At 36.9% G+C, this 26,314-nt stretch overlaps 1 protein-coding gene across 3 annotated transcripts in view; it reads right to left on the reverse strand.

Annotated features, from left to right (window-relative positions):
- The window catches only part of LOC132156102 (guanine nucleotide-binding protein G(o) subunit alpha), a 99,644-nt gene that overhangs the window by 40,734 nt on the left and 32,596 nt on the right, over nt 1-26,314 (reverse strand). For all 3 annotated transcript variants that reach the window (XM_059564961.1, XM_059564959.1, XM_059564960.1), the window contains exon 3: nt 23,856-23,997. In XM_059564961.1, the coding sequence (XP_059420944.1) occupies nt 23,856-23,997 (142 nt within the window). The remainder of the gene's footprint in view (nt 1-23,855; nt 23,998-26,314) is intronic.

Below are 26,314 nucleotides of genomic sequence, written 5' to 3' on the forward strand. Positions count from 1 at the left end.
GCGGCCCCACCAGTCATACGCCGCAACATACCTAACCGACGTGGACCATCTGCGGAGGGTGCTGATGGAGCTGCGTAGGGCTGGGCTCACTGCCAAACCCTGCAAATGTCACCTGGGCCTGACTGAGGCAAAGTGCCTGGAGGCGTTTAAAAAGGTGAAGATGGCCCAAGTTCAGGAGGGGGAGGAGCATCCCATCCTGTAAATCAGCAGAAAGTTGACCCGGGCTGAGAAGAACTATGCCACCATCGAGAAGGAAGCTCTGGCCATCAGCTGGGCAGTCCTGGAGCTGTGCTATTACATCCTAGGACGGAGGTTCACTCTCCTCACAGACCATGTGCCCCTCCAATGGATGGCCCGCGCTAAAGACACAAATGCCAGAGTTATGCGCTTGTTCCTCATGCTCCAGGACTTCCACTTTGAAGTGCGTCATCACGCCGGAGCAGCCAACTCCAACGTAGACGGCCTTTCCTGGATCTGGTTAGCTTTTGCAGGTCTGTCAGGGGTCACTCCCTACCCGCCCCTCATTTCACCCCTACTAACACCATACTTCTCTGCCAGGCCAGGATAACACAGGGAGGGGGAGTGTGACGAGCATCCCGAGTTCACATCAGCGTTGCCCTGGTAACTCACGAAGAGCGCCCGCACCTGCCCCTCATCAGCCTGGGCCTATTTAAACAGTGTGCGCACAGACAAAGGGGGAGAAACCTCTCCATGAGCTCACGACCTGACTCTGTGCTCCCTTATCTTCCTCAAACAGCAGCGTGTGATTGTTCAGCACTGCCACGAGCACCCAACGGATTCACCCACACCTGGACACGATTGAGAGCCCCCTGCACGCCAAACCATCGTCATCGCCCAGGTACCTCAGCACTTACCCACTTACCTCATCCACCCTCTGGGGCTTTCACCTGAGTTTTGCTGTTGCGAGTTCCTTCCACCCCGCTACAATATATATATATATATATATATATATATATATATATATATATATATATATATATATATATATATTCAGTATGATATAGATTAATTTCAGATAATTCATATGATAAAATGTGCTAAAAACTAATAAAAAAAGATACAATTTGTATTTAAAGTGAATTTAATTTAAATATAATTTAGGTAAGATTACAATAAACTAACATATACAATAAAACACTTGCTGCTCTGTTTAAGGCAGACCTCCCCCTTCCTTATCTCCCTCCCTAGGCAGGGGGACCCATTTTAAACATAAATAATTTATCCACAGACAGATGCAGCTTTTTATTTTGGAGTGAATAATTCAAAATGTGGTCTCTGCACCTCAGAGTGTCTGCCCGCTTCTACAGTGGAACAGAGCAGGGAAAGAATCGATGCTCTTTGTTCCTCCACACTTGTTAAAGCTAGATACTGATGCTATACCTTGCAGCTTAAGTACTGTCTTGATTGGAGCACCATTGTTCAATTTTAGGCGGGAAATTAAAGTGATAATTCTTGAGCTGAAAAGATTTTCAATGACTGATTCAGAGAAGAATGTATGTGCTCCACACACAGCTTCTCCCAACAGGGCTTTGACCTATTTATATTGAGCTTATACAAACTGAAATGCTTCAAGCTTTGTGCTGGGAGCCTCACAAATGCACATGCATGCATTCCCTAGGACACACACACACTCATAAACATGCACACTTTTATGTCCACATAAATTCAAATATACAAATATGAGCCCTTGTAGAGCAGCAACTCATGGTACACAATGCCTAAACTGCTTGGAAAAATGTAGTAGCACCTGTCTCATAACAAAATGATTCCATTAAATGAACGCCTATATTTCCAATTCCAATGATTTAGCTGCACCTTGTATGGGAGACAATGAAATGAGAAGAAATACAAAGAAATAAAAGGGAAATACTCAGCCTTTTCACAGATCTCTAACCAAGCAACAGTGAATTATCTACTTACCTCAAGTCCTGGGCATCTCAAAATTTAAACATTTTCAAAAGAGTAAAAAAACAAAAATCTAAACTAAAGACCCAGTTGGAAAATTTAGCTTAGGTTGCTAGCTTGGTTTTGGAATATACTTGCTAGTTTCCAGCTGGTCTAAACTGAACATTAGCTGACAGCTGGTATCTGGTTTGCTGCTGGTCTACCAGAATGACCAGCTTAGACCATCTGTAAACTAGCTTCCATGTTCCAAAACACAGGTACCACAGGAAGAAACTGACTCCAGGCTGGTTTAGTTTGACTGTCTCTAAAGAGCTTTTCTGCTGTTTTTCAATTCAGGAATCCAGCCTAGCTAAACTAGAAGACCAGCTAACACCAGAAAACCACATTGAAAGCTGCCCTCTTCACTATAAACGCTTAGGATAACTTAGCTACAAGTACTTTTGTTCTGTCACATAATGCAGATTTATTCTGTAATTTTAATTCACTGAATAGCCGAATGTTTGTATTCTGTGATAAAGAAGTGTGCTGTATGGTAAATATGTTGAGGTACAGTACAGTAGGTGTGGGTGTGAGGGGGATTTTTAAGGGCAGAGAAGAGAGAGGAATGGGGCCTCTCTTCTGTACCAGCGCCACCTCAGGCTCACAGGACTCTCATCTCTTAACCTTCAATTAGTGGCCACAGGCAGCGCAAGGCATTGATTAAGCGCTAAATGCCAGTGCAACACACACCAGCATACAAACATACACACACACTGTACTGGCTCTTCCTCAGTCTCTGCATTATTGAAGAGCAGGCTTGCTAATTACAGCATGGAGGACACACACACACACACACAGGGGGAGGGAAACACCTACACACACCTGTGCTACAGATAGACATACATTTAAATGAACTGAGATGCAAGTCATACCGAATCAGAGGATTGTGATTTCTGACAAAACAACAGACAAGAATAAACCAAACAACTGACCAACAGACTTATAGTATTTCCTTTGGTGAAATTCAATCATTACACACACAGATACAAAACAAATGCAAAAACACCCTCAAGATAAGGCACATAGATACACTAATGACAGGAATGTGTGCTATGATAACTTGTTTTAAGCTGGGCGCACACTGAGCGATTTTGTAAAAGTCCTTTAGGATTGTACTTGTCAGACTGTACGAACATGATGATCATGTCACACTGTAGGATCTCAGTTGTCATTAATGTCAAACTGTATGACAGTAAAGACGTTTTAAAATGGGGTGTGCATAAGAAAAATGATCCGTATATTTAAGTAAGCAGCACTACACACCCATATTTAAACAGCGGGCGAAACCGGTGTTTATATTTGCAAAGGCAACATATCAGATTTACCGCGAGAGTGCTGGAGTTTATGGCAGATCTTGAAAAACAAAGACAGCGTACCAAATCTTCTGACACTGCCAGAATTTTGATAACAGTAAATTCTAGGGTAAAATTTGATTGCATCAGCCATTAATCGGCTATCAGTGAACATGTCAAACCAACAAGCATGACTACAGATTTTAACCTAGGATTATCGAAATCTTTTAGGATTTTTTTAAATTTGTCTCAGACGACCAAAGTTGCACAGTGTGAGCTGGGCTTTAGCCAAATTTGAATGTAACAGCATTTTTTTCAAAACTGAAAATTGTCAATTAAATATAGTTCAGTGTAATTAAAAATTTATTATTTTACCCGATGTATATGTGTATTAATTTTTTTTTTATACCTCCAAATCTCTGCCAAGCCAGAAAAAAAGAAGAAGGAAAAAAAATGTATGTCTTATTTTAGTGCTTGCACTGAGATGGCTAGAGGCAAAGAACTCTTCCTGAAAGTAGACAGAGGTCAAGCATTACATCAGTAAACACTGAACACGTCATATTGATACATGCACAGGCAGAGACAGCTAAACCTTGACCTATAAGCCAAAGACACGGGGGGATTAAAAATGTTAAAATTTATTATTTTACCCAAAATATACAGTATATGTGTATAAATTTTTAGTGCAACAGTGCCCACCCACTTTTCAGCAGCAATGGATTTGGAAGTATATTTCCATTTTTTTTCCCCTAATATATATATAAGAGTTGTAAGCCAGCTACGTGGTGAATTACAGCATTATAAGCTTTGATTTGAATAAAAAAAAATCTGACAAAAGGCAAATTTAGAAGACTGTACTTCACAGCCATAATGAACTCTACAATCTTATGAATCAGTGTTACTGATACTAATTTAGCAACAATGGATAAATCGATCAAATTACTAATTTACAGATGTTGATTATCTATACAGAAACAATATATTTAACTTTTTTACCAAATATGCATATATATTCAAATATTATGTCATATGGAGTGGATAGGTGCTAAAGAGTTATTTTGGCACAAATTTATTGTCACATTTCTCTGATTGATGGAGATTTCTTTATAGATTTTGAAGGCTACAGGTGATTTTTGTTGTTGTTGTTTTACCCAGGAATTACACTGTTTAACACCAATATTTAAAATATAATATGAAATAATGCAGGAGGAAGTCTTTAACAAAAGCAAAGTCCATCAATTAACAACCTCACCAATAAGTAGGTCTATTTTTAAAAATCTGTTTCTCTATGGACAAAATTTGGATTTTTACTTTCCGAACCCAACTGTTGCACCCTATTACAATATACTTGTATCTATTATATCTATTGCAATAACTTTGTTGCAATGAGTCATGTCTATTTTTAAAATGCATGGAGTTGCTACCTGTAATGTATTCCACATTCATCACTTGTGAGGATTGATGATGATTACTGTAGGTTGCCTTAGAAGGCAGCCTGCTATAGAACAGAGCTTATTTGTATCATGAGTCATTTGATTCATCGATACGGTGCAAATAGTAACGGATTTATTTAAATAAGCTTGCATGCTAGCTGTGCTGTACTTGACACAAGCATCTGTAAACCTGTACAGAAAGTGCAGAAAGACATTTAGAGGTTGCTCTTGGTAGTATCTCACTGTTTACAAAGGAATAAAGAAACTAAGAGAGCCAGAGAGAGAAAGAAAGGGAATGAGAGAGAGGATTGGACAAAGCACTTACTCAGTTTTTTTTATTTCTTACAACAGCAAAAGGCCAAGGACCATTAAACTGCTGAATCAACCACACACATCAAAATGTCTTAAAGGTAAAGTTGTTCATTTCTGGTATTACTACAAACATTTTTTTTTTTCAAATAAATAAGTTTCCCTGAACATTATTTGATGATCCAATGGTTGAACTAATGCTATAACTGGTCCAATCAGGATGTTTTAACAGACTGCATTTCTGTTCATTGTCACTAGTGGTGCTAGTCAGCATGAAAAATTACAGCCATCTTTTCTACTCTGCTGTGACATATACTATTTGAGTGAAACATCTTCTCAAACAAGAAAAACTATGTAGGATGGGACTAGATTTTGTCCATTGGGAAATGATTAGATCATTGTCATTTGCCAATTTCTAAGATTTCATGTGAGTGACAGGTTACTGGAGGGGAGGGATTCTGGTCCAACCACATTTGTCCACCCTCACATTAACCAAAACCACCCTTTTACTTGAACGTGATCTTAATACACACAGTTCTGTAATAATATCTATACCATTGCTGATCCTGATTTAACTATTAAATGTGTGAATACCTCCAAATGTCTGTCAACCCAGAAAAAAAAGAAGGAGAAAAAAAAATGTATGCCTTATTTTAATGCTTGCACTGAGATGGCTAGAGGCAAAGAACTCTTCCTGAAAATAGACAGAGGTCAAGCATTACATCAGTAAACACTGAACACGTCATATTGATACATGCACAGGCAGAGACAGCTAACCCTTGACCTATAAGCCAAAAACACGGGGGGTAAATGCTTGCTAATCTGAAGTCAACAAATGTTAAACAATGTATAATAGTACCATTTTTATTTAAACATTACAACTTAGAAGGATTTACTAAAAATAACATGCATTTAAGAAAAAAGGAAACAGATTGAGGAACACAGAGCAACTGAATGCGAGAGAGATGTGTCATTGCTTATAATTTCAGATTCTTTTTTCAAAGGCTAATGTTAACTGGTCACTAAATGTTTTATGCAGTGACAGGGATCAAAGTCACCCCCTCTCAGGTGAAATGAACCTCAAAGCTTCCAGAGCTTCCTGAACAGTGATTGTCTTGGGAGCCACATTTTTAAAACATAATTTTATCTAAAAAAGCCCAGTGAAAACTTTGAACCTAATTGACTTGAAATAAGAATGAAGGGTGAATGAAGTCCACAGAGACAAAATTACTCTACAGAAAGAATATTTAACTCACTAAGAGCAATCAGTCAGAGGGAAAGAGTATTTGCTTTATACACTGCAATAGCCTAACATTGAAAATCATTTATATTCTGCTATGTTAATTTTCACAAATCTTATAGATATGTAAGCTTGACTTCGCAAAAAACTTTTTTTTGACATTGAAACATTCTGAATGGGTTCAGACCTCAATGTGCAAACAAGCACATGAATCATTCTCAGAGAGGCCACAAGGGGCGCTATAGCATAAACTGCAGAAATATTAGCATAAGCATGTATTTCTGTGGTGCTTCTACAGACTCTTTCAAGTGAACTATTCAGATTCAGATAAAGATTCAGATAAAGCATTTAATTCCTATAAAGAAATTAAAAAGAAGCTTGCTGTCAATGACCCAGAGTTATGCAAAAAGCGACGTAGAGAAACATCCGAGACACGTTTTCCAAAGCCATGAAAAGAATGAAAGGAAAGATTAAAGATATAAGGTAGCAAGTACCAAATACATGTGTTTAAAAAATGTTACACCATACTGCTGCTGCTGCTGCTGCTGCTGCTGTTTTTCTTTCAATAAGCAAATTTAAAGGGTATACAATAAATGAAATGCCAAACTAACATGCAATAATAACCCTTTGTTTTTCATCAAAAGTAAATCATGATACCACATAAAATATAAAAAGGTGTAATAATTTATAAATAAAGTAACAAACTTTTCAGAGTATGAGACATATATCACATATATCAGTATATCACACTTCCCATAAAGGACTGATTATGGAAATGGTATGGTTCTTATGTATTGCAAACATGATACTTGACTATGAACTGCTGCTAATCATTGTTCTCTCGTCTATAATATTCTGACCATTGGGGCCCATCTCACACCTTGCCTACACTTAATTTCATCGTTGTTGTGTTTAAGGGATATGCACGAGCATCACGACACGTTTACATTCATCTACACCCTGCCTCCAGCAGCGTGGGGGTTTTGGAATGTTCTAAAACAGTATACAGTTGCTCAGCCTTTTCGAATTTCTTTTTGCCCCCAAACGAAGAACGAAAACAAACTTCGTTTGAAGTATATCAGGGCAAGCAGTACATGCTAACTCTGTGTTTACACTGGACATGAGTGGCCAAATGCAGTCCAGCCAGAAGTAAATAGATCCTATTATAATTGGTGTTGTCTTTACTATATGTGGCGCAACATGACGAGTAACTAACAGTTAACTTTCTTTCCACGCACTTGCGCTATTTCCGACAACAAGACAAATTGATATGGACAATATGGTGTAGAGCTGTTGTGGGACAGAGCAAATTGACTACTGTCACACTTGCACATTTGTACTACAGAAAATTGCACTTCCGATGCATTTGTACAAACATTTTACTTCCAACCTGTATCATTTAGCTACTTTCTTTCATGATTGTCTCTCAAAGAATATATGCATACGCAAGTTGCTTTGGTACAACAGAAATAACTTCACCTCAAAACACTTCAACACACCCTACTAATGCACTCTTCTCATCATAAAGCTATGCATGGTTTGGTCAAGTCCTATTCCTGCCTGAATCATCAATTATAAATGCAAACATTTTGTATTATTCAGAGCTACCAGCAAAATTGTTGTTTTCAAGCAGTTCTGGCGGGACATGCACTGAGGAAGAAAAGGGGGGGAAACGGGGTTGGGGGAGGCACACGTCACAAAGAGAAAACTGGGGCATGCTAGAGAGTGTGAGCAAAAAAAGCTCCTGTTATAAGAGATGCCCCAAATGCTGTTAGTCCCATCACAGCTCAGCTTCATATCCACCGCAAGACATGTAGACCGGAGGAGTATGCTGCTCTAAAGCTCTTCTTATCCGTCTATCAATGGGTGGAGCTGTTTTTCTCTCTTACGTATATCTGCAGTCTCCACTTCCTGTCCATACATCTTACTTTCTTCATTTTTTAATTTTCTCTGTATTCCCACCTTGACTTCCAGAGTTTTCTTAAAGCCAGGGGCAGTATATATTTTTTTGGTTTTTAATTTTTCATATGTCTCCAGTTTTAAATCCCAACATATCTCTTTTGAACACACATGACATAGACACCTAAAACCTTTTTTTTTCTTTGTTTTAGAGTTGTCTTTGAAGTTCTTTGATAAAGACTGGGTGTGGGCTCATAAATGACGCACTCGTTTTATATTTAGCACATACAAGCCAGCATCTGACTGCTGCATTATACATGCTTGTGCACAGCATGCACAAAGAGTCCTCCATCTTTATTTAACACAAACTTTGCTCACTCTGTCTAACTTCCTTAGGGCCGGAAACTGACATACTGATATGTGCGAATGAACATAGAAAATAAACACATCTTAAAGATGATGTAATGCTTTAGGTAATATGTTCAGAATCCTGTTAGATTTGTTTTATTGATTTATTTGCAATTCAAATTCATGTATAAAATGATGTATAATTGGGACTCTACTATTCAAAAGCTTAGGGTAATATTTGTTAATGTTTTTGAAAGAAGCCTCTTATGCTTATAATATTTTCGCATATTGCGAAATATTATTACAACTTTAAAAAAATGTTTTCAATTTCAATATATTTCAAAATGTAATTCTTGTGATCGAAAAGGGAATTTTGGCTGCCACTCCGGTCTTCAGGGTCACAGAATCCTTCACAAATCATTCTTATATGCTTATTTGGTGCTTTTTTTTCTTATTAGAAATTTTGAGAACTGTTGCGCTGCTTGATATTTTTGTATTTGGATTCCTTGAAGAATATACATTTTTAAAAGTAACTCATAACTTAACTGAAATAGTAAAAACATTTATAATTCTACAATAGATTTCTGTCACTTTTGATCAATCAAAGAAAAGAAAAGGTGTTACATAACATCCACCTGCATGTGTGCATAGACCAAAAGAACTAAATTATTATATCACAGACCTATGGATTATGTTATATATTAAGTCCAGCAGTAATTGCCTTGAATATGGTGTATTCAACAATATGTTAATGTTTCTGTAGCACCACTGATTTAACAGGGATAAACCTTGAGACCAATATTTTTTAAAAAATCTATATAAACTAGTCAGCCTCAATGTTAAGACAACTATCTGACTCCTCCCTAGTCCCTATTCGTCTTTTTTGCCTTTTACCCCTCCCCCCACCCCCCACCCCCCACTCCTCACATCTCTTCAACCCCTTGTTACCCCTCTCTCTGAAGCCCTGCCAGGGTCTTGGTATCCATGTATGTGTGTGTGTGTGTGTGTGTGTGTGTGTGTGTGTGTGTGTGAAGCAAGCAGCTTCATTGAAAGAGCACTGTGGCCCCTTGTCTTGTCAGCTTAGGTTAAGAGCTGAGCTGGTGGAGGCTCAGCTGTTTTCTGGGGGGTTAGTCCAGTTCAGCACACAGCACTGTTTCCCAATGACTTGCCAGTCCTGGCGCAAGGACAAAATGGGAGTGGGGGCAGGGGTAGATGTGCACTGCTCTTCCAGGCACGCAAAATGCCTCGACTCCACAGAGGCACACAGGTTGAGGTGCTTTCATGGCTTGGACATTACTGTGAGATGTTAACAGAATGGAGTGAGTGAGACAGTGTGCTCAGGTGGCCCAGGGGAGAGGAGCAAATCTGATCCTGAAGGCACCTGTGACTCCATAAGAATATGTTCAATACACAATGCATGCATTTCATATAAATAGAAAAGCTCTTATTCAGATGATCTTTTTTATTGATTGATTTTGAAAGACATACAGCAGATAGAATGGGTAGTGTAGACTGGATTATGGGCTGGAGCCCTGGGAACACAATGGGGCGGCTATGACCTTGGCACTTATAAAGCAAGATGACCATTATGATGCCTAATGACCATACAGTGTGAGCTGATCACTAGGGCCCCCAAGCTGGTAAATGACAAGTTCATTGCAAGTCCCACAGCTGCTATTTCATAGTCATATAATGCTATCCTTCTGAAACAAATATTTATTTATTTAGCTTAAAGTGCGAACAAGGAACTCGCAGGACCATTATCACCCAACAAGAGAAACTCTGAAAATCTGAGTATAGCTGTTACACAACAGAAAATAAAACAAACATCATCTTGGACAGATTAGATGATTTAGTCAGCCTTCATCCAAAAACTCAATAAATCAGTAAAAAAAAAAAAAAAAAAAAAAAAACCTTTACGTGATTTGAAAATTCACCTGACTGATTTTCAAAGACGGACTTTTCCTTTCGGTGATGTATGCCAGACTTTTTCAGTGCAACACCAACATCTCAAAATCCAATCAACAGCCAATGGATAGAACCAAGTCCTTTTTCAATAATTTTACACTCAGATGTACATCACAATACAGAAGAAAAGATCTGTTGCTACTTCTGTTTAATTGTGGCTTTAAGCCAAACAAACAAGCTAGCATTGGCTTTTGACATCAGAGCTATATCGCCCACATCCTGCTCTGCACTCCTCAGTTAGCGTTCAAGAGCTTATTATCTAAATACATTATGACTGTCAAGATGACATGGACATCAAAAAAGAGTATCTCTCACTTTAGAATTCGCAATTTAGAGAGACAAACCTATGATGTATATGTATATGTACTGTATGATGTATATGAAGAAAATCTTTTAATTGTCATATTATCTCTTTAAAGTTTATACTTGGATATACTCCCTTTGTAGGATTTAGGACAGCTTAAACAGTGATACAGTGCAATAATCTACCCTGAGTTCCAAACTTACCAAAGACATTTTTTGCTTCCTGTTGAACATGTTAACACTAAAAAAGGGTCTGAGGTGAAGCCAGCTGATATATTGCGAGCAAATGGTGACTAGCGTTTGCATTCACCCTTAATAGGAAAAGCCTCTCTTAACGATCATAATTCTTCTGAAAGACACACATACACACTATATTACTTTCATAAACAGCCAAAGTGAGACTCAGCAGAACAGCACTAGGGTCAGTCACAGTCTGTAAAACTTTAAGCTGAGTTGCCCGCTAATGCCTTGTTTATTTCTGATGCACTCACTACCAACCAGCACAGACATCGAGTGCAGCTCTCAAGAGTTCATGCTTCAGACATTCTCTGTTGTACTTTCACTGGCATGACAGGAGGCAATGAAGAAACATATCAGCTTAACCAACATGAAACAGTGGTTTGTCAAACCCTACTCAAGTAAAAATTGTTCAGTTATTTACAACTGAACTACATTTAAACATTCATTTACACTGTAAAATGTATTTTAAGTGATCTATTTTCACACTGTATAGAGTAAGCTGTTCAAGAAACAATCAAATAATCAAACTACAGTGTACAAAATTGTGTACATAATGTACTCAATAATGATCTTTCCAAACAAGAACAAATGATGTCTTTTTCTCATCCAGTATTTGATACACAGATGCATATGCTCAAATCCATCCAATGAGATTAAAAAAATAATAATAATTATATATAATATTATGTGCTGATGCCAATTTTTTGCAGTCCAGAGAATTAAATATTTGACAAATTAAATATACTTTATCGCAATTGTTTTTTCTCATTATTTGTAACTTAGTGGATACAAACCAAACATTTGGTTAACATAAAATTAAAATCTGGCACAACTGCCAAAAAAAAAAAAAAAAAAAAACAAGAACAAAAAAAAGTTACATTAAAATAAAATGGACAATTTTCACTCTTAAATTGGATTTGGATGAGCGGCTATTTAAAAAAATATATACACTACTTATCCAATGCACTTTTGCTTTTTTTGGAAAGTGCATCAAAAGTGTACGGCGTCATCAGATCTCTCAGCCAAACAAGGTGAGTTTAAGTGTAAATTATGTTCCACATTGTGACCACAGAAACACCAGGCAATCACAATGGTCTCGCTGCAATATAATGTGCTACTTCTCTTCCAATTTTCTACTGGGTCCTTTCTCGCATCTACAGTAATCTCACCCCAAGGGCTATCAAGATCTGGCAAAATCTGTCAATTGTGAGGCTAAGTGCAAGGAATCATTTTTCCATTTGTGATTCGGAGGCTTACTGCTCTTCTAAACAGCATCGCTGCAGGTGCTGGTGCTGGTACTGTTACGTCCCCAGAAGTGCCAAATTCCAATCCCCCATTCCTGTTCCAGTTCATTAATAGGGCTGGTTGGTCTACCAAACCGACTGAGCTTGAGAAGGCTTTGACAAATAAAGAGGGACTGAAGGAAGGGATTATGAACCTGTTTTTAGCCTGAATGTCCACTTTGGAAATGCCGCTCATGGGACAGATCATATGATGCGAAAAAGTCATTCTTGGCAACAAAGACAAAGATGTCTCTGAGGGTGCTGCGAGGAGATTCTGAAAAACAAGTCAAAGCATATTCAGATCAAACCCGAAAGCCCTGAAGCCCTGGCTGTTATAGGATGAGTGCACAGGCATTTCTGAATGAGGCCCGAACTGAAAAATACTGCAATGTCAATTAGGCAGAAATCCACACACGCATGGAGAGACTATTGTGTTACAGGGCCGAGCTGATATGGGCCGTATACAGGTTTACTGTACATCTAAAAGCAGTTCTGCTGGCTTTAACACAGAGTAGCTGCATTTAATAGCCTTATATTGTGGCCTTATATAAGATCCAATGGTGTATTGTTTTTAAGTAATGATGATGGAAAAATCGCTTCCTATTCTGTTCTTGCTGACTTTTATTGATTTGGGTAACTGATTGGCTTGAAGACCTAGTAATGTAAACCAGTTGCTTATTGAGAGCCTGCAAATAAAGCCAGTCTGAATGGCATGATTGTCTAAATAAGAAGTGTGTAAAAAAAAGAATAATAAATAAAGAAAAATAAATAAATATATAAAATAATTCAACACCAAAAAGGCCTCAAGCCAGATTTATGCCTCTATTATCATTCATGGCCACCAATCGATTTTATATTAATTTTATGCTCTCATTCTTCTTTCTTTGTAGGGTTTTAAAAAGCACTGCACTTTCCAGGGTCATTTACTTAAACACAGTGTTGCTAAAAAGCTTAATAGTAGTGGACAGTGAAATTTTGTTCTAGCTTGACCAGTAAGAAAAGTAATTGTAAAAAAAACAACAACAACAACAAAACCACAAGCTCCTCATCACTCTTGTGCAAACACATACAAACCGGTTGTCAACACTGTATTTCAGAGGCATGTAGTAAGTGGGTGTGATGATTAGCATGTAAATATTCATTTGTTGGTCATACTTTCAAAAAAGCAATTATTCGTTTTAGTCTGTCCAGAATCTATACACAACAACAACCACAGGGAAAACTATCAGCAGTTAGGAAATAATAATGAATAGAAAAATAATGTTAGTTTACAGTGAAGGTGATCCTGTTATAATGGCAATATACAAAAAATGTACTGTCTATGAATATTTCTAGTGGGCCATAATACTATATGCTGCAATATTTTTTTACAAAAATATTTTGCCCCAATGATAATGGAATTATTAGTGGCGCTTGCGAACTTCAGCACGCAACTCATCATTTGTCTCTTGATATTGACAGCAGCCAAGCCACTCCCTAACAACCAAACTGAGTACCCTAGTAACCATTTAGCAACAACTACAGTATCTCTTTGCATCAGAACATCGTATAAACATGGGAGTTGGCTCTTTTGACTCAGGCTAGCAAACAGGTCTTCCAACATGCTACACATGCTAGCACTGAATAGCTCCATGCTAATACCGATTAGGTAAGTGCTAAAAATGCTAAAAATCCTAATGAATTGTTAAAGCATCATATAAGCATAAGCATCTGATGCCTTTCAGCATAGCTCGGGCAAGAGGGAGCACTCCAGACACATTCACATTCACACAGATCACACCCCGCTTCATTGATTGGTTTTTAGAACTTTGTCAACACACATTTTGCAGTAGAAAGTAAAACCACAAATGCCAAGCTTATTGCACAAATAATCTTTAAGCATGAATCATGAACCAGCTAAAAATCCAGCTCAGAGGTATCACACCCATTCAAACGTACCTCCTCAGATTTTGACTTCCGAAAAAAGTATTGAAAATTCATGCTCACAGGCTATCAGGTCTAGTTGCAGTTTTGCTTAGTTTACTAAAATTTTTGTCAGGATTCAAGTCCCCTGTATTCTAAAAGACAACTGTAGACTCAAACATTTGACACTTTTGACACTATATGCAAAAAAAAAAAAAAAAACGAGTTAAAAAACACAATAAAACGAGTAAAAAAACTACTGATATTAAGTCACATAGAAATGTAATATAAAATAAATAATAATTTATGAAAAAGAACCAATAGAAATATGTAGAAATAGAAGTCTATAAAAAAAATGGACTGGGACAGTTGAGAAAGTGATGAGACTTTCATTATTTGAAGTTGTATGCAAAATACCTGTTTATATTCTGCAATTAAAATCTTATTTATTTAAAGCTGAACTCAATAAGACTTACTGTGGGGTCTGTAAACAGTTTATGATTGTCAAGAGGGCTGGTCCAAATACAATTTTTTGAGCTTTTAAAGAGTCGGTAGTAATCAACACCGAATATTTGTAGCTTTGGAGGGAGGGTCTGAACATATTCTTCTCTCTAACACTGTGTCTACACCGGACGAGAGCGGCACGGTGAGACAAAATACAATATAACCTATATGTTGTCTACACTGAAAGTGTGCGGTGCGGCTGACAAATGCCCGGCAGTAAACTGCTACAGCGAGACTATTGACATGAACAAAGTTATATCATCATATTACACCTGTTTTAGCTTATCTACATTGGTTACCTGTTTATTTTAGGATTGATTTTAAGATCATTTTATTGACATATAAAGCTCTATACGGCTTGGCACCTTTGTATTTAACTGAACGTTTGAAACCGTATGAAACAGGGAGATGTCTTAGATCCTCTTTTAATAAATTGCTGGTAGTTTCTAGAACTAGATTGAAAACAAAAAGAGATTTGCAGTGAGGGCTCCAAAACTATGGAATAGTTTACCAGCGGATATCAGACCTTCTGATTCTCTGTCTGTTTTTAAAGGTCGACTGAAAATATATTTGTATAGATGTGCCTACAATATATTGTGAATTTTGTTTTTTTCACATTGTGTATTGCTCTTCATAAATGTTTTGTTTTTTGTGTGTTTTTATATTGTGTAAAGTACTTACTTACTGCATTCTATTTATGATGTACTGACACAAATTTCAAATGATTTTCAATGGTCGCATTGTCCAGGGTAGACAGATTTTAGCTGTTGTGGCGCGAGGCGACACAACAACTGTCGCGCCCGTTGTAGACACGGTGTAATAAAGGCAGGAATCTCTGTGTGTCCATCTGTTTGCATTCTTATTATGTCATGAACCGTTTATCCAATCGTCTTGCTGCTGCAGACTCAAGGGAGTGAGTGCAGTGTCACATTTTGGTGCAATATGGACACGCCACACGTACAGAACGAATAAACTTTTAATAAACTACAGAACAGCGCGAGCCAGAAGTGGCACGCCTCACGCTGGCAGGGCTGATTCAGCTGACACAAAAATTAAAACAAAACAACAGCCTGGAAAACACATGTAGTTCTCTGGTGTAAAGATTCATCGAGGTAAATTGATTAACCTAAGATGTAATTAAGCTGCGTCAGAAATAATTATATTTAGGATCTTTGTAGATGAGCTGTAAGGCTGGGGAGAAGGGACCCAGACATCCTTTTACTGAATCCAAGCACTAGAGACGTGACATAAAAGAGTCTCAATTCAAATGGAGGCTGCAGCGTAGTCTGCTGGGATAGATATCTGTTAATGCTTCTGGAGGACTCTCGTTCTGCCACACGCAAAATTAATTTACACATCCTATAAATACGCCCAACCTTCCTCTCTCATTTTTAGTAATTGTGCAGACTCTCCAAAAACTGTGGAGTAAATTTTATTTTTATCTGAAATATTTATATTAATATCAGTATTATTTGCTCTACTGTACTAAAGAGTGTTATTTAGTCTGTCTCTGAGTGCTTCAGTATGCCTGAGTTTGATGTGCTGAGAGATAATAGGAAATCTATTTAATGTGTGTGTGTGTGTGTGTGTGTGTGTGTGTGTGTGTGTGTGTGTGTGTGTGTGTGTGTGTGTGTGTGTGTGTGTGTGTGTGTACGCAAGATAAGAAATGTTATTTTAGCTTCTTAGACATCCTGGCTTCTTTGCAAAAATGCATCTGGAGCACATAGTTGGAGACCTTACATGGACATATATGTTGGATAATGCATTATGATTGGATGAGATCAAAGCATCCGCATTTGATGCAGGTATACAGTAAATGTTGAGCGAGAGAGAGAGAGAGAGAGAGAGAGAGGGAGAGCAAGAGAGAGAGCGAGAGAGAGAGAGAGAGAGAGAGAGAGAGAGAGAGAGACAGAGGGAGAGAGAGGCTACTGATCCAAGGGGAAAAGGTTTTAGAAAGAAACTAATCAAGGACAGATGCCAAATTAGAGTGACAAAGAGCCCCCAAAATACTGCTTATCTTAACTGTGTAGGAAAATAGAAATGACAGAAAAATGGAACATGTACCACCATGTACACAAACATAAACCTCTAATGTCAATGCACTGTTCTGAAAACATGTAAAGGTACATGCAGAACCATAATGCAGCACATTTAGCCACATCATTTGCATATGAGTTTTATTTGGCAATGTATCACTATGAGCATCTAAAAGGGGCTTCACCTCAACGTTCTATTTGAAAAGACAAACGTCATAAGTCCTATTTGTATGCGACTCCTTTTCCCAGAGGTAAATTTGTGTTTCACAGAAGCATTTTGTGAATTTAATCCCACTATCTGCAATTTGTGGTATATCATTTTTCACATTTATCCTCATCAAATCTCATAATGCACACCTCAAGATGACAGAGATCTCTTCAATCCTACCCAAAGTATATAAAATCACAGACAGCCTGGGTTATTAACTGAAACTGAACACTGCTCTAGACTTCTACATAACAAATACAGGTAAATCAAACAGTTTTTTCCAGGTCAGCATTATATAATGATTATTTGCATTATGATGGGTGTCCTCTGGATGATGAGTGGGCGCGTGAGAGGTGTTGCCGGGACTGCTGGGAATATTCTGCTGCTGGCATCCTCTCTTCCTTATTCCGTAACTATTTTCTTCTACGACACACCCAGAAGCCCACAGACTCATACTGATACAAACAACCACAAAGCCTACTGATAGTTTGCATAGAGAGCAACAGAGGATAAACAGCAAACCCAAATCCAAGCTGTACGATAGTGGTTAAACTGATAATCACTATTATTCTGCTCAAAAATTTAAATCATCATTATTATTAACAATTGTTTCCATTTGAGAAATGTCTCACATTTCATCAAAATATTGCACTTTCACATAAACACAAATCAAATGAACAACTTGTATGCAGGGTATAATTATTTTTTTCTGATATATTTACATTAATACTCACATTATGAAAACGAATAAAACCTTAAAAGGCTTCTCTCAAAAGGTAAAACTCCCTATTTAAATTCCAATAATTCCAAAATTATTTTAATGTTTTTAAAAGGCCAATTCACACTACAAATTCAGATACAGATCAACGTTGATAACAAACCAAATACAGTACAAAACGGCAATTCAACATGCTCAATCGGTGAAAACAAACACAGACTAATGCCAGCAGATGCAGACAGGGGTAACACTCTGATCAAACAAAACCTGACAAACATACCTGGGTCCAGGGGTGAATAAAAGTCCCCTGTAACAAATCCATGCGTTTTTGTAAGATAAATATCCAGATTTCAAATGTAATAAACACTTTTTTTTAACATCTGCTGATTCCCCCCGGAGCCGTGTAATGGGTGTTTTATTACAGATGGCACACTTTATTTCACGCCTTCTGAATTGTTGACAACAAACACTCACTTACCCCATTGAAAGGCTTGGAAGAGCAAGGACAATATTTAATAGAACTCCAATTGGATTATTCTGAAAAAAGAAACTCGCATACGCCTAGGATGCTTCGAGGGTGAGTAGAAGGTTGACAAATTTTCATTCTCGGGTAAACTAACCCTTTAAAACAAAAAGACTTTGTATTGTATTTGTTAGTTCGCATAAGCGCATTCATCAACCACAATTGCAATATAGTTGAGATGCATATTTGCAATTACTGTTTGTCACTGGCAAAAAATAGTGCAAACAATAAAATACAATAAATCGTAACAAGTCATGCACTAATGCAAAAAGCCAACTATGGGATTTCCATTAAATTTAAAGGACAAACAAAATATCTTTAATGTGTCTCAATACTTTAAAAGCCACTATTCCTAGTGGCCACAAACAGTAATTCATGCCCCATATACTGTAAGTGGCTGCCCACATCCAATCAGTTTTGCCTGAACCGACAGATTTTTCAAACACTGCGGCATTCCATCCATAAAAATCATCATATAACCCAGAAAATAAACAATAATTCAACTCTTAATATTAAGAGTTAAAATTAAGTGGATTCTACATTCACATATTTATCGTTATAAGTGAATAAGTAATAGAAATGGCCAGATAGGATAGCTCTCACCAGAGTGTCAGCTCTAAAGCAGGATAAATCACTTTAAATTTAAAGCTTCCCTCTCTCCTTCAAAGTCGCTCCATGAGCAAACACTCCTTATTCTGACTGCAATCCTATTTCTCAGTTCTATTTTGGGACATTTTTGAATATAAATTTTCATGCGGTTAGCATGCAGACTGGCGACACCCAATTTAGCTTGTTTGGTAGTTTTTCATGTGCTGCGTCATGAAGCTGCAGTGGAAGCAGAGGGCTAGAATGGCAAAGCCCATCTGTGTCCATCCTGGTGCCAGGCACTGGGCTCATGGCCCCTGCCCATCACAGACTGCCATTTATATTATCAGCTGTGGTGTGGCTCAGGATGTGAGGCAAGTTTACACCAACATGTTGGACCTCAGAGTGGAAACCATTTTGCTGTATTGTAGAGGCCCATAAACATGACAGCAATGAGATCAGCATCAGATCATGTGTTAAGCTGTGGTGAGCTGTGAATCAAACTAGGATGGACATCCTGCCACAGGCTGTAGAATCATCCACTGTACACTACTAAGCTATGGAGTAAAAGGATCCTGGGTCTTTATCAGGACAGTTAAATTTAAAATATCAATTTACATTTCCAAACATTATCTTTGCCATTAAATGTAATAATCCAGTGAGATTTTTGTTTGCACAAGGAGTCTGAAAACAGCCATTGATGCACACAGAGATCTGATCTGATCATCATCCAGTCTGTCTGGAATAATCATGGACTGTATAAAAACATGAGCGTAGTGTCCGTGATGTCATCCATAGACTCTTAAAGAGCATTTTTGAAGCTCAAAGTGTGCAGAGCGTGCGTCGCCATCTCTTCATGTTATTCTATACAATCGAAAATGGGCAAAAAGGCGGGAGCTGGTTGCTGAAGCCACGCCCAACTAGCTCGATGGCAGTGACAGCAACGGCAATCCACCTGTCAATCAACTGGCCACGCCCTTAATTATGCAGAACTTTAAGGCTTAATTTAATTTAAATGGATGAGTTATAAAAAAAATTCACCACCCTCACAGTCGTCATGAAGGTTAAAATTAGCATATAGACCAAAATCTTTTTTTGAACCAGGCTGTAAACATGTTTTTTCTGCTGTAAAGTTGGGCAGTTTAACATGGGGAGTCTATGGGGCTGACTCCCTTTTGCTGCCAGCCTCAAGCGGGCAGTCGATGAATTGCAGTTTTAGTCACTTCCTTGTTGGCTTCATCAGAGAGAGCGGGAGGTTACTGCTCGAGAATAACATGAAGAAACAGAACAAACTGAGATAGATTAAATCCAGAAGAACTGTGGCAATGTCTCCAAGACACTTTTTGTTGATGAAAATACTAGTGGCCTAAGACTTTTGCACAGTACTATACATTTTATAAAAATCCAGAATGCATGTTGAGCTAAATCAGTGTTATATGTGCTATAATTTAGATACTATTAAAATATTTTTCATTTTAGTTAATTTTAGCAATTTTGTTATGTGCTCTTGTCATTTTTATTACTTTATGATTTGATTTGATTTTTTTACAGTTCTATTTACATTTAAGTATTTTTTGCAGTTAAAAAAAATTTATTTTAACTTATTTTATTTCAATAAACTGGCCAGGCAGATTTCTAACTTACGATGAATTTCATCCTTTTCAGTTTTTTTAATCTTATTTTATTTCAAAAGATGTATTTTTTTTATCTTTATTTTTCAGTTTTATTTCAGTTAACAAAAAAGTATAGTTTTAGTTTTAGTTAACAATTACTACACTGGAGCTGAATGAAAAATAAATCTAATATTATAAAATTGTAACAAAATACTGATTTATATTTCACTCAATATTGAAATGTAATATATTTCAATAAAATAATTGTTATTATTATAATAAAATAATCTAATGAATAATATAAGAGTAAATTGAATAATAAAATAAAAAATTATAAATAATATAATCAAATATTTCATTTAAATATTAAATTGCTTTACAAAAACTATATAATAATTTTGGACTATTGTTTTAGATGATCTATTCCAGTATTTCTGTGTGCCTTGTATTTTAGGCTTCAGTCATCTTAGCAACATCATAACGTCAAACTGAAATTAAATCTATTGCAAACCAATTCTCTCTAATGTATAGCATTTGAAATTTATTCCATAACAGGATGTATGTAGGCAGTAGGCAATTCAGTATATTTTGGAGTGGCGCTAGTTGGACTGTATGAGGGGTGTGGCCCACTCCTGATTCTGATCATGCACGCTTTATGAATGGTCACATGAGATCATTGCCTCTTTGGTGCTGGGCAGAGCGCATGTGAGTGACATTGTCCATGGACACAGACTTGTGGAATGCGTTGCAAGAGAGGCAAAACAAGAGGTCGCCATGGCAACAAAGCCAGATCGGTGAGAGAAAAGATAAGATAGGGGAGGGAGATATGGTGGAGAGGGAGCTGGGTATAAAAAATGGACAGATAGAAATGAAAGAGAGAGAAAGCAGGAAGCTGAGAGGTTATAAAACCAAAAAGCAAAGAGCGAGAAAGAAAGAAAGAAAGAAAGAAAGAAGGAAAGAAAGAAAGAAAGAAAGAAAGAAAGAAAGAAAGAAAGAAAGAAAGAAAGAAAGAAAGAAAGAAAGAAAGAAAGAAAGAAAAAAAGGGCAAACAGATCTACAGAGGCTAGGTTGTTGAGAAAGCAGTTCCAATAAAAACTTCACACCCCAGATTAAAAAGGTGTGAGCAGGCTGACCCCCACAGCATGAAGCAACAGAGATCTGAGGAGTATGTGTGCAAAGAATTGTGTGCAAGCATCATGTAAGTTCCTCTCTAAAACCATGAAAGCTTTGGTACACATCACATACTTGTAGTATAGTTCCTAACAAATTCTGATCAATTTCTCCATTGACAATAGACTTAACTCAGCCCACATGGAATTGGTTGACACAGAACTCTATGCAAAATCCATGCAGTATTTTACCAAATTTAAGTGTGTCCTCTGGATTATTTTACTATAATTTCAGCTACCAATAAGGGTGCAGTAATCTCAGGACTGAGAGGTATATTTCTGGTTCAATAAAAGTTAACCTCAATTAAAAAAATTTCATTACCATAAAAATGTATTTCACTACTTTCATTTAAAAAATAAAATCTGGTTTATAGTGATGCACTTACAAATGATGTCAAAGGAGGGCAATCTGTAAACTGTTTCAATAGAATAGCCACAATACATAAAATTGCTTACTAAGATTTTCTGTGGAAATCTTTCTCACCTTTGTTGCTATGACAACAATGCTGCAAACCCTAAAATTACTGTAAAATGATGATTTAACCAGCTTTAAAGTTTAAAAGGAGAATTAATGTGTTTTTATAAAATGTTTTAATAAAACACTGGGTTTTGCTTTTTTAAGAAAATTAGGGGTGAGTCAAAATGACTTTATTGTGGTAACCAACCTTGTGTCACAAATGCTGTTGACTAAGCTTTACTAGTACTAAACAGAAATATTCCATTACCTGTAATAGTTCTTTATCCATTTAAGTGAGAATTTTGACAAATTGTGCCCCCCTGCCCAAAGAAATTGCACAACATGCAAAAAAGTCTGAAGATTCCATGTCAGCCCAGCAGTCACATTCAAACACATTAAGCCACACACTGCTATTTATAACCTCTCTTATTAGGTACATAGATCTGATGCCCTTAAATATCGCTTCCTGAGATGTAACTCAACCTGGAAATGAAGACGTGTTCTATTTCTCACAAGAGAAAATATCTCAGTCGATGGCTGATAGATATTTCAGAGGACTGTTCCCTTCATACTTATAGCTTTGGTTTGATTAAAATGAAACATTGCTTCATGCTGAAGGTCAATGAGTTCACTGACACTGACATTACAGTGAGAGAGCTTTTGGGAAAGAGCACTAGGGTTGGGCCGATAGACGATGCCATCATCCATCAGCGATGGCTGATAGACATCACAACGTTGAACCGACATCATGATCAACCCCAAAATCCCACAGCAATCCACTGCATCCCAATCCCATGTTCGGAAAGAAAATTACATTTATACTGAACCCTTAAGGGAATAAATACGAGATAGGAGGAAAATATATATTTAATCATTTCTCTCGCAATTATATCATTTGGTAATTATGCTGTACATAAATTGATGGCATCGGGGAGCCACTATGATGCTTGGAATTGAAACTCCTTTTGAATGCACAACCCCTTTTAGTTTAGTTTTCACTTTTGAGATTCGCGATCTCACTATGGAGCGGCTGTACCTATCACACATTTTACAAGATTAGTTTCAAGGTAAGTGAAATTTTATGTACTGTAATGTAACAGGCAACAGTTAGCAATCATTTTCTGAATACGGATTCATGCTTTGGGCACACCCCAAAAAGGAGCATTTTATTAAAGGAACATTCCAGGTTTAGTATAAGTAAATATAAATTGAGGCTTGTGTTATAATGTTTAATACAACAAAAATTTATTTTTACACTGAGGCACTTAAAATGGAAGAGAAAGGGGCTACTCTGTTTCAATGGTGTAGCCAAAGTGTAAACAATAAAAATGTACTTGACTGTCGTGAATTATTGAATTATTAACATATATAATTTGAATTATTAACATATATAATTTCTATTAATTATATGTGAATTATTATTTTTATTATTATTACATTCTTAACCTAAATATAAAATATTATTAATTAATATTATTATTGCCTCACCACATCCTTTAATTTTTTTAAGAAAATAAAAAAGGAGCATATATTGTACTGAACCAACAATATTTCTATAAATAGTGCAATTCTTTTAAAAATGTATTCTTATTGAGTACAATTCATTAATTGCAGCCACATGAACTGTGAAGCTAAGACTATGTGTCATTGTCATTGACTCTTGTTATCCAATTCTCCTGAATCATCTTACATGGAAACTGTTTATATTTGTCTCGCATATTTTTTGGGACCAGTTTCAAAGTAAAGTATATTTACAGCTGACCTTAAGTGTTATAATTACCATCCATAAGGTTATAATCACAATGGGAATCTCACTCTTTAATAAGCATTCCAGCTTATCAGGGTTTGTGCTGTACTCACTTTACGCTCCTTGTCTCCATACTCCAGCCCCAGTGTGTCCATGGCACGCACGATAGCAGCCAGTGACTGGATGGTGTTGCTGTAGACCACTGGCTTGTACTGCTTCACATCATCACCAGAGAAACCATCCTCGTGAATAATCCTACACACATAACAGAAGACATGTTAGAGAGCATGCAGTTCATGTGTGTGTGTGTGTGTGTGTGTGTGTGTGTGTGTGTGTGTGTGTGTGTGTGTGTGTGTGTGTGTGTGTGTGTGTGTGTGTGTGTCTGTCTGTGTTTGTGTATGTGTATGTGTATGTGTTGGAGCACTTTCCCCTATCCGAATTCTGGTCACCAGGCAGGAATCATGCCCCATTTCACTGAAATGTTCATCTCGGTCATCAATTTATCTCAAAATCACTACCACACATGACATTTCTAGACTGACAATCTCCAGGCCAAGCTATAGTGATAATACAAAAGCACAGGAAGGTTGTGAAGGATGAAGAGGAAAGTTGTGCACATATAGTCAAATTTTAGAATATTCAATCTGTAATTATTATTTGAAAAATAAAATCACTATTCAAATTTTACTAGGTGTTGCTTTGATAGCCGTAAATGCAGGGAATCCATGATAAATCCTAAGCACGCAAACTAAAAGTCAGTTATAACTAAATGCACTGGAAGGTGCTGTGGAGCATGTTAAAGGGATAGTTCACCCAAAAATGAAAATTTTATGTTTATCTGCTTACCCACAGGGCATCAAAGATATAGGTGACTTTGTTTCTTCAGTAGAACACAAATTAATATTTTTAACACAAACCACTGCAGTCTGTCAGTCTTATAATGAAAGTGGCTGGGAATCACAGCTAAAACATACAATAAAACATAAAAAAAAACATACAGAAACAAAACCAAATTAAACCCTGAGTATGCTGCCCTTAGTCACAATGCAAATGCTGAGGTTCCTTTTCTCAGATGTTTCATGCACTCATCGATATAGACACCAAACATAGACAGCAACAGCAACATCAACATCAACACCGCAGAACTGAGTAAAAAGGACAAAATATACAACAAACATCAGTCACACATTCAGTTACATGTAAAACACGCATGTCACATTAAACTCTTAAATAAACAGAAAATACATCCACATACCACTTTTCCCTGCTTATGTGCCAAGAGAGGGGATTATATCTTGAAGATTCTTGATCAGATGACTTACGATTATAGATAAAAACACTTTTTAATTTTGCGATGATTAATTACATCGTTCCATCTCTTCATGCAGATGACCAAAAGGTAGTGACATACAAAAGCATGTTTGGAATAAAATAAAATATAATCAAGAAACTCTTAGAAAGATTCAATATTATTCAAATAAACAACAGTTGGAAGACCATTTGATAAACATAAAACTTTCATTTTTGGGTGAACTATCCCTTTAACAGGTAGGAAGTTTGGAATTACTTTGATCAAATTGATCTTACTAAACGATCTTAAAAAAATTAATTTCCTATGCTTCAATGAATCATTGAAACTGAGTTACCATAATATCACCGTCACATGAAATTCAAACACCAGTCGACTGTGGAAATAAGTGCAGCTATTCCCTGAATGAGCCAAGAATATGCTTCCTTTAAATTTCCTTGAGGAAGAGTGGTTTAAGAAGAGAAAACACAAAGCAAGAAACTTAGTACACCGTTATCTTTGTGTCTCTGGAATAGGGATGGGATGGTATGAAAATTTAATATCACGATTAAAGTGACTAAAATTATCACGATTATCAATATTATCACGGTTTTGTTGAAACGAGATGAAAGTGTTCAAAAATAGTTGATGCTCACACTGAAAACATTTCAGTAAGTTTTATATTTAATAATCAACAAACAACTAATAAAACAAGCAACTCTATGCACTTAATTTATAGAAAGATTAAATTCTGTGGCATTTCCTTCCTTACAATGAAAAGTGTAGAAGCATAGAAAAGCATAGAAAAGTCACTGACTCGCCATCCCTTCTCGAAAAAAAAACAAAAAAACATTGTGCGCTGCGCTTGCGTTAGACTGTTGCTGGCTGGACATGATTTAATAATGAGTTATTAAAACCGCGATAATCAAACACGGTTTTAATGATAAATCATTTTTAAACGATATTACTAACCTTCAGCACATTTTATCACGGTTATCGATAAAACCGCTTATCGTCCCATCCCTACTCTGGAACGTTCTTATTGTTATCAGACTAAGGAGCCAACTTTCACCCAAGCATGTGGATATTATTGTTTTTCTCAATATTAACATATAAAACAATATAAACACGATAAGCCTCGGCCGACTCGAGAGTGTGTACATTCTGTACTGTAATTGCCCCGGTCAGCTTTATTTTTTCCATTTTCTCTGCCCATCCCTAAAGAAGAGAGAGTGAGAGGAGATAGACAGCGAACGCAGTGATGTTCAAACACGTACAAATAGT

This window comes from Carassius carassius, chromosome 13 (genome assembly GCF_963082965.1).
Source record: "Carassius carassius chromosome 13, fCarCar2.1, whole genome shotgun sequence".
In the NCBI taxonomy this organism is placed as follows: Eukaryota; Metazoa; Chordata; class Actinopteri; order Cypriniformes; family Cyprinidae; genus Carassius; species Carassius carassius.